Below are 10075 nucleotides of genomic sequence, written 5' to 3' on the forward strand. Positions count from 1 at the left end.
CTCTGGTGAAAATCTTTCCATCTGGTGCGATTTCTTCGCCTCGTCGCCACCCCCAACTCCAGAGAAGCAGCACAAGGCTTCCTAGTCACCCCACCGAGGAGGCGGCAGCGGCGGCGGAAACCTGATCCCAGCCTGACTTTCAGTAAACACCAATGCAGAGAGCAATAAAGCATCCGGAACATTTGTCTCGGGTGCGCAGCCCCCGCCCGCTACATCTTTGATAAGTGGCTGTTGGAGGGGAGATTTATCAACGGTCCGAGCAGAAGGCGGGGAAGGCGGGGAAGGCGGGAGGGAGGGGAAGAGGCCCCTCCTCTGCGCCCTGGGCGCTCCGCTCGGTCGGCGGGTGTGTTCCTGCCGCCGCCCCGCGAGCCCAGCTAAGGTGCATGGCAGGGGCTGGTGAGGCCTTTCCCGTCGCGCCACGCCGCCTTCCGCCCCGGCAAGCGCCTACGGGACTGGGGGTGTCGGGGAACAAAGCACTCGGCCCTAGAGCTGGCTCCCCTCGCGCGCGCGCCTCATACCTGCGTGAAGCAGCCCGAGGCTGAGCAGCAACAGAAGCAGCAGCGCCAGGGGCGGCGGGCAGAGGCGGGGGCGGGGGCGCTGCTCAGCCCCGGCGGCAGCGGCGAGGGCGGCGGCGGCGGCGCAGGAAGATGCTGCTCTCAAGCCCATGCCCGTCCATGCAGGTCTCGTGGGCTCCGGCGAGGGCGGCGGCGCGGGCGCCGTGGCGGGTCCCGGGCCGTGGCTGCGGCATGGGCCGGAGGACGCGCCTCGCTTCCTCTTCTTCCTCCTTCAGGCCCGCGTCGGACACGGGCCGCCGCCACCGCCGCAGCGAGCAGTGCGCCGCGGGCGGAGCGAGTTGGCGGCGGCGGCAACAGGGCGCAGTGGCATCGTGGCGGCCGGAGACGGCGGCGGGCGGAGGGAGAAGGGGCGGGAGAGAAGACACAAAGACCGTAAGCGAGTGCGAGGCCCGGCCTGCAGCGCGCGGGTGCCCTGGCCGCGGCCAGCGTGGGCTCACCGGGCGTGGAGCTCGGGTGTGAGCGAACAGGAGGAGCACCCAGCTCCCGCCAGCGGCCACCGCCGGCCAGGATATCTTTGCGCGTCAGCTCAGCGCTCAATCAATCTCAGCCCCTCACTGCCGCCCCGCCCGCCCTACACCCGCCAATCCGAGTCGTCCCCACCCCGGCCTCGCCCCTCCCTCTAGCTCCATTGGCTGAGAGGCGGGCGCTCTGGGCCCAGCCCGCCACTCGTAGGGCCCAAAGCGCCCGCCCCCCCGTGCCTCCTCCCTCTTTCTGCCTGCCCAGTGTAATTCGAGTTCCGCGTCCGCCCGCTGCGAGCCCTGTCCTTCGCGCCCGGGTCCAGCCTCCCTCTGGCTCCCTCCTCTGCTCTCCCCTCCACCCCCTTCTGCGATTTACTGTTTCCTCGCGCCCAATAGAAACAGGCGACAGCAACTTTGTCCTGGCGTCGTTACAAAGGCACCGGCCTTTGACCTCTCCTTGAATTAATGTGATCAGGTTCAACCTCCCTCCATGACTTTTATTAAAAAATTTTATTTTCATCATCCCCACTCTGTCCCTCCAGCTCCAGCTACGGTTCCGGCTCCTTGGAGGAAGCGGGCGCTTTTACCCTGAGCCTTGCGGCAGGTCCCTTCGCAGCCAATCACATCTGCGGAACCGCGTTCCGAGCCTGTTGCGGACTTTTGGTAAAGCTAGCACCCAGTCGCGTTGGAAATCCGAATGTGACCCAAGGTCCGGAACAAATCGGATGGGCTGGGAGGGTACCCGCCAGCTCCCGGCGGAGTTCGCTGGCAGCCGTGCGAGGCTCCGGTGTTCTTGTTCCTTTGACATTTCCCTTCCTGAAAGCTGCGGGGAGGGGTCTGAGAGCGGGCGAACTTCAACGTGTTCGGCTACGGTGTAATTAGATTAATGAGGATAGTGAGTTTTTAATGCAGTGTAGAGTAATTATGCCATGATTTCTTGTTGCTCAGTGGCTTTTCCACAAAATTTCATCGTCTATTAGCAAATTAACTCAATGGCAGGTCGGTTTCTACTTTTGCGATTGAATGGATCCAAAAATGAGGGAAAACCAATTGTCTGCCAGAAAAGAGGTTGCCAGTGGAGATACAGGAAAGCATGTTGTGAGGTTGATGATAGGTTCTAATTTGTTATGAGTAGGTGTGAAGTGGTATCTAATCTCAAGAATGGCCTCAAAGGCCGGGAGCCACTTCGTACTGCCCTTGTCTTTGCCCTTCCCCAAACGGCAAAGGGCTGCCATTTTAAATTCACTGATATCCAAGTCACAGTCTGCAACCTTACCTGCTACATTACTTAGAATCTCTAATTAGGAATTTCGTATCAACCACGGACGTGTTAATATTCCACATGTTAAAAAGTGCTAATCAATGGACCAGGATAATTGAGGGCAAACCTTCCAACGCTCCAGCTTACTCATTAGACGCATTCTGAATTATACAAACCACTAGGTCCCTAATGAAGGATGCCTATCTATTTTTACTGCAACTTTTCATTACTTACTTATTACGTACCATGATGACTCAAGTGGTAAACACACCTTTCACTGCCCAAGATATAATCCAAAGCTTGTGTGTATCTATAATATGCTTAATAGTAGCTTCAGAGTTGCCTGGAGAAATGACTTTTTGGGGGGAGTTATCTGATATGATTTTTAGATGATACTGTGTTGTAAATACTGTTAAATCAAAAATTTACTCTCTTACAATTACTACATATTACAAATGAAATCAAGTTAATGAAATACTGGTAAGTGTCTTTTAAATAGTAATCAAATGTGAACACTATCTTTCAAAGTATTTTGCTAGCAAAGACTAACAGTAAGATGTTTCTTCTTCCTTAACCCAAGATTTAATTCGACCCCTATGAAAGAAGCATCCTACTTTATTGACCATACTTTAAAACATATAACCAAGAGTTAAGGAACAAATTCAGTTTAGTTTGAGTCTTTTCACTCCTGATTTTCTATGATTTCCCCCCCTTTCCTCTTCTCCCTCCTACATCCTGCTCCTTAAGTACACCGATGCTCTAGATTTTATCAACAGAGGGCACCCTCGAGTCACTGCAAATCGTGGTGTCCTGAAATGGAGCTGTTGTTCTTTAGAGGAAAAACTTCATTTCTTCTAAGGCACTTTACTGCTCCTATGTTGTAAAATTTGACAAGCTTAATATTTATACGCCTAACAATTCACTTTTTATTGCTGCATAAAGTGTTCAGCCTGCTAGAGGAAAATGTTAATTTTCACAATTAAACCGCAAAGTGGTTCCTATTTTCAAGACATTAGTCTAGTTGACACATTGGCGGGGTAAATTCGGACTGTGAGCAGGATCCCGAATCAGCTTGGGAAGCAAGAGCGTAGTGAATGGTCACTTACAGCGCATCCACTCCCGCAGCTAGTATGCTGCAAGTTAAGGAGGATTTTAAGACTCTACAAAGAAAAATCTGGGGAGGGAGCTAGAACACAAACATAAAATCGATGACTTATAAAAGTTTTTATATTTTAATCAGGAAAAAAATCGTGAAGTGACAGCTTGCACAACTCACAAATCCACCCTGTTTCTTGCCACTTGTACTCTTTCCTCCTGCTTCTTTGTTTTCAGGAAAAAAAGATGAGACTGGAGCAGTATAATTAGGGGACACAGCAAAGCGTCCGTGCAAAATGGGTAGAATTAAAACACATGCCAGCAACATTAATGGATTCTAAACAAGATGTGGTTTCTTTTCCTGAACCTCTTTACATGATGTCTTAACAGTTCCCCTGTTAATATACAGAATCTCCATTTCCAGAAATCTAACACGAGGTCTCTAACAGATCACCGTAGGCAGAGGAGCCAGGAATCAGACCCGGGGTTGCGATTTGTGCAACCCATTTTTGAGTAAAGGTTCCCCTGCTGCTCCCCAGTCCACCCTACGCAAGGCAGGGGTGAAGGAGCCCGGAGTCCGACAGCCCAGCGGCAAGCAGCTTGTGTATTGTACTTACATCATTCTTAACCCTTCCGCTCCTGGAGGGGGCTTGGCGGGATCAAGGGATCCCTGAGCTCCGGAACACGCAGGACCTGGGTATGAGAGAAGAGTCCCAGAGCCACGGTAAGCGCTGCGCCCCCGGAAGGAGAGGGCCCGGGGCGTGCGTGGGGCTCATCACCCGAGCGTACACAACCGGCCCCCGCGGTCCCTTCGGGCTCAGCCGCGGCTCGCACCGCTCAAAGCGGCAGGTGCAAAAAGCATTTGGGAGTCGCTTGCCAGCGCGCGGAGGTAATGCGCTTCCTGTCCATTTATCTCAGGAAACCAGCGCAGCCTTCCCTTCCAAACAAAATTAACCTCTCATTACCCAGCCACTCATTCCCGAGAAGGCCTTAAAAGCTTTACCAGCTCGCTAATGTATTTAGGCTTTTCTTCCAGGCAAACGCAGCCGCTGCCGCGACTGCCATCAGCCCCGGGGGTTCCTCTGAGCTCCGCGGGGAGCCAACCGCTTACTTCCCCCCAGCCTCTAGGCTGGGAAACTCTGGCCAACCCAAATCCCAGTTTGTTCTAATGGGCTGACCCGACGCCCCTGAACCGACTTCATGCCAGAAGCAGCCCAAACAAGTTCCCACTAATTTCACAAGAGCCCCTCGTATCAAGTCCTCAGCTCCCCTATCCTCAAGGAACGGGGGAGGGTACCGGGGAGGAACTTCAATAGCAAGCTGTCCCCGGGGAGTGGGCGCTGACTCCCCTTTGGAGCGCCAGCCCTGTGCGCAGCGGGGGCGGGAAGCACTGATCAGGGGCGTGGGGGTAGTGTTAGCTAGGAGCCGGCCGATTCCAAGAGTGGAGAAGCAAAGGTGGTCCTAGGTCTACAAGGGGCAAGAAGGGGCCTTTTGGAGGGCTGGGGTTTTCTCACCCTGGTTCCCGCCGCCCCGAGGCTGGCAGATTTATACCACACAGGTGGACGGAGACCTAAACAAAATAGTCCCGGCCGCTGACTGCCGCTCGCCCCCCACGTCCCTCTAGCCCACCGCAAACTTCAACAAAATAAACAACTCACCACAGGCATTCCCTTGTCTGCAGCGCGACGCTTGCCAGCTGGGAAAATAAGCCGCAAGCCACACGGCCGGGGCGCTGAGGGGGCCAGCGCGGCGTCCGCTTCTCTTCCCCAGGTCGGGGCGGCGGTAACCCGAGGCAGGAGGGAGGCTCCGCCTCGGGGGCTGCTCTCCCCGTTCCCCGACTGCTGCGTGAGCGCCCGGCGAGCGGCTGCGCCCTTCCGGCTGCCGCGATGTCTCCGCTACCTCGGGGAGGGGGCGGGAGGCAAATCCCTCGATTCCGTCTTGCTTTCTCCAAGCTGCTCTCTCTTCCCTCCGGAATCAAAGACCAAACCTAGGGGCCTCCACCCCACCCCTCCACATCTCCCCCTGCCGGCACACCCCGGATCTTTCCAGCGCGGTTGCGGAGTGGCAGGTAGCGGTGTCCCAGAACCCCAGCCCCCGGCTCCCGCTCCGCTGGCGCCTCTCGCACGTACACCTCCACCCCTAAGGCCTGCACAAAGAGCCTTTCACGCTGCCAGCGCCACCCTCCGCGCCGCCCTCCAGACCGGCCGCATTGCTTTTGCCCACCCGCGGCACCAGCCCATTCCCGCTTGGTGAGTGTGCCAGCCTTCGCCGGGGCAGGGCGGCAGTGAACGTGTGCAGGTTGTTCCTGCTCTGCGCTTCGGCACAGGCACAGATGCGGTCCCTTGTCCCCCCTTCTACCGCTTTCTCTAGCTGTCCACCAGCGGCCACAAAATGCATTCCTTCCTTTGCATAAATGATCTTTGAGTGTCTTCCTAGTATGTCTAAACTGGGGGAGGGGGGCAGTAGTGGTCCTCTGGATTTTCGCCGAGATAAGGAATCCAGCGACCTTTCCTGTCCATCTAAATGTGGCTTGAGTTTGCAGCTTAAGAAAGCCCAGGATAACGATTTGGGAATTACGAGGCGAGAGAGGGTTGAGAGAGACATCTAAGACACAGGTGAGGAAGTGTGTTATTAAGAACAAGCCCACGCAATGTTTAAGGAAAGAATCACTTGGGTAAGAGTAGAAGGTATTCAGGGCGAGAGGGAAGGGACTAACTGATCTTCCAAAGTTGAAAATGAGCATCACAGGTATTCAGCAGTAGCTACTGTTCTGTGCGAGCAAGGCCTGGGGCGAGCGGGCTGCTTCTCTTTGTCCAGACAAATAAATATTCAAGCGTCTTGACCTAGGTATTTCACTTTTTGCCTCCTTAGGAGTTTCTCCGACCCTCTCTAGCTTTTCTTCACCTTCTGCTGTCCCCACTCTTTATAGTTTCTCGGTCTAACGCTAGAGGCAGCATAGGGCAGGGTAAAGAGGGAGGAGTGGGAATCCAGTGAGGAGGGTCCAGGAATAACTTTCTGAATAGGAGTCTTAGGCAACTGATGTCTTTGGACCTTGGGTCACTATCAAAATGGGTGTGTTAGGGGCAATGGCCGGGTTCCTTCTGGTTCTGAAATCCTGTGATGAGAGACGTCTCCTCGCACCCTCTCTGTAGGTTCCCTTTTCCCCTTAGAAGCGTTTATCCACCTTGCTTTATCTTCTCCAAATGCCAATCAAATTGAAAAAAAAAAAATACTGGGGATGTGTCACGGTAAACGTAAGATACACTGAAAAATGCTCTTTTTGCTATTGAGAATTAAAAAAATAGTAACCCTCAGCTCCTGGTTCACAGAAACAAGGAATTTTAATGTCCTCACTTGCTTGCCTTTGAAAAGCCACTCCAGCAATCAGCAGAGCAGAGCTTTGATTTAGAACGTAAAGGCAAGTCTCCTGTGTTTTTCTTTTTCCTTCCACCAACACAAAGACAAGCTGCCACATAAAATAATGATGAACAAGAGTTCAAAGCAAGACCAGAGAGCCAGCCCAGAGGACGTTTTTTAATGCAGCCCCAGTCCTTCACCACTCCCCTGCTAAAGCTGGCTTTGGACAGCACATAAATAGTAGGCAGAAGCTGCCAGAATCCCCTTTCCCCCCCCACCCCCACCCCTTCCCATAAATATTGGTCAGTGGAATGTGTATTGTCAGTCATCATGTAAATGCATTCATCAAATATTGTCAGTCTTCATGTAAATGCATTCATCAAATCAATACACTAAAATTTTCCTTAGCCTTATGACACTTTCCAGAATTTTCAATTCACTATTCAGTTTGGAATCTTTAGCCTTAGTTCTCCCTCTGGACAACCTTGACTGTTTTGTGTGGAATCTTTTCTGAAACCAAGACCCAAAAAAAGGTGAAATTTCATAATGAAGTACTAATTTTCAAACTACAAATCTCTTGCTTCTTCAGTTTTAGCAAAAGAATTTTAGAATTGCTTAGCTTTCATAGCAATGCACACTTTAAAAAGTTATATATTAAAGAGAATTCTTAAGTACACTTTTATTGGGGAATATGAGTTATTGTTTAAACAATAGTGGTGGAGAAACATTTTCAGCTTGTTTAATTCTGTTGCTTTCATTTGTATCAATCACACCCACCCTCATAACTGTCCCATTCGTATATGCTAAAAACAGTTATATTTCTTATTAGACACTGTATGTTCCACTAGTAAAAGAACATGGCTTATTTTTTCCTCCCAAAATTCTTTATCTTGCTCAATGCTCCATAACTTTTTTCTCTTATTTCATTTTAATCTTTCTTTTTTTTTCTCATATCAACCAAAATAAACCAAAGAAGGGAATAGAAAAGGGACAAAAAAGTCACCTTCAGTGTTTGACTTAGCATTTCTCTACTGACTGTAAAGAAACCTTCTAATGATTCAATGTGTATTTGCACCATCCTCTGAATTTCCACCTCTACGTGATAGAACTTCAGCTTTTAAAATGTTCAGTTAATGTATACATTCAACTCTCCAGTTGTCAAGGTCATAGTTTGCTTACTTTTGATATTTCCAAGTTTTTCCTTTTGCAAATTGGAAGAGTCATCTCAGTGATCAAGAACCAAATGAAACAATTTTTCAGTATTTCTTGTTTTCCTTTTTCTTGCATGTGTTGTAATTCTTCCCTAGTTTCAGATTAATGCTCAATTTAATATCCTTTATTTACTCATAATGTTTGAGAATTATTATTATTGCTAATAAATTACACTATTTTAAATGTTAGTAGCACCAATAAGATTGGTAAGGAATAGAACATATATAAAATAATGCTGGGAGAAAATGCTGTTATACTTTCTACATGTGATTAATTTAGTTAAATGGTATTGAAGTTCATCAAGATCTTTTTTATTTTACAGGATCAGTGTTTAAATTGAGTGAAAACATAAAGGATCTAAGACCTACTTCTATCTGTAAAAGGGTGAGAATTTGCTTTGCTTTTTTCCCTCTATACAAAGATGTAAGAGAGCTGTCTTGAACCATCAGCTCACGTGATAGTTGAAGTAAAGAATTCTGGTAAATTGTAAATTTTAAAATGAAACCCCTGGACACATAGCTAATGAACAAAGAAAATTTTTTAAAAAATCCTTCAGAAGATGAAAACTATTACATTCTATCAGCAATGCAAGCCTGATTTTTTAGAGAAACCCTGCAGTTCTAAAGTATTCCTACATACGTATATAATAAAGTAGATAAATGAATGTGTATTAAATTAATAAAGTTAATATTCATGAAAACATATGTGATAAAAAGAAAGTAGACAATAATCTCCTTGAAGTTCTAGGAAAAAAGCTACAATTTTTTGTGGGCTTGCTATTAGAAAAGCTCTTGTCATGAATCGTTTAGCCATCCAGCACAGTGTAAGATAGTAGAACATGGAACAGCAGGGACTGACCTTTTTCCATCTGTATTTGTAGATTTTTTTCAATTGTAGTCATTATAGACACACACACACACACACACACAAATTTTCTAGATCTTGTAATATGTCTTTAACATTTTAAAAAAATTTTTATACAATTTTAAAGGTTATTTTCCACTTACAGTTATTACAAAATCTTGGCTATATTTTTCATATTGTACAATATATCCTTGAGCCTATCTTATACCCAATAATTTGTACATCCCACTCCCCCACCCCATATTGCCACTCCTCCGTCCCCACTGGTAACCACTAGTTTGTTCTCTGTATCTGTGAGTCTGCTTCTTTTTTGTTCTATATAATGTTTGTCTTTCTTTGACTTATTTCACTTAGCATAATGCCCTCCAAGTCCATCTATGTTGCTGCAAATAGCAAAATTGTGTTCTTGTTTATGGCTGAGTAGTAGTCCACTGTATGTATATACCACCTCTTCTTTAACCATTCGTTTATTGATGGACACTTACGTTGCTTCCATATCTTGGCTATTGTAAATAATGCCACTATGAACATTGGGGTGCATGTATCTTTTTGAAGTAGTGTTTTTGTTTTTTTTTTTGGATCTGTACCCAGCAGTGGAATTGTTGGGTCATATGGTAGTTCTATTTTTAGTTTTTTGAGAAACCACCATACTGTTTTCCACAGTGGCTGCACTAACTTACATTCCCACCAACAGTGTACGAGGATTCCCTTTTCTCCACACCCTTGCCAACATTTGTTATTTGTGTTCTTTTTGATGATAGCCATTCTGTCAGGTGTGAAGTGATATCTCATTGTGGTTTTGATTTGCATTTCTCTGATGATTAGCGATGTTGAGCATCTTTTCATGTGCCCATTGGCCATCTGCGTGTCCTCTTTGGAAAAATGTCTATTCGGTTCTGCCCATTTTTAATCAGGTTGTTTGTTTTGTTTTGTTTTGTTTTGTTTTTTGATGTTGAGTTGTATGAGCTGTTTATATATGTTGGATATTAACCCCTTATCAGCCATATCGTTTGCAAATATTTTCTCCCATTCAGTAGGTTGTCTTTTCGTTTTGTTGATGGTTTCCTTTGCTGTGCAAAAGTTTTTAGGTTTAATTAGGTCCCATTTGTTTATTGTAATATAAATCTTAAGAGGCAAAATATATATCCCCCAAATATTCACTTTCTTTTACATTACATTTGCTCTATAAAAGATAAACTTCAAGAAGCGGGAAAAGAACCTTTTTAGAGAGGTAAAAAATTGTGAAGTTACTC

The 10075-nt window shown here is 47.5% G+C and overlaps 1 protein-coding gene across 8 annotated transcripts in view; it reads right to left on the reverse strand.

Moving 5' to 3' along the window:
- RGMB (repulsive guidance molecule BMP co-receptor b) overlaps positions 1-5495 on the reverse strand; it is a 99603-nt gene extending 94108 nt beyond the window's left edge. For 4 of the 8 annotated variants that reach the window (XM_082458166.1, XM_082458167.1, XM_082458168.1 and 1 more), the window contains exons 1-3: positions 5048-5495; positions 4007-4082; positions 519-784 (exon numbers count right to left, since the gene is read on the reverse strand). In XM_082458166.1, the coding sequence (XP_082314292.1) occupies positions 519-784; positions 4007-4011 (271 nt within the window). In that variant the 5' untranslated portion in view covers positions 4012-4082; positions 5048-5495. Of the gene's footprint in view, positions 1-518; positions 3953-4006; positions 4174-5047 lie in introns of those variants that run through there. The other 4 variants (XM_082458164.1, XM_082458161.1, XM_082458162.1 and 1 more) reach the window with 4 other exon arrangements.
- Between the last annotated feature and the right edge of the window lie 4580 nt (positions 5496-10075).

The sequence above is a fragment of the Balaenoptera physalus genome (genome assembly GCF_965194825.1).
Source record: "Balaenoptera physalus genome assembly, chromosome: 3".
NCBI lineage: Eukaryota > Metazoa > Chordata > Mammalia > Artiodactyla > Balaenopteridae > Balaenoptera > Balaenoptera physalus.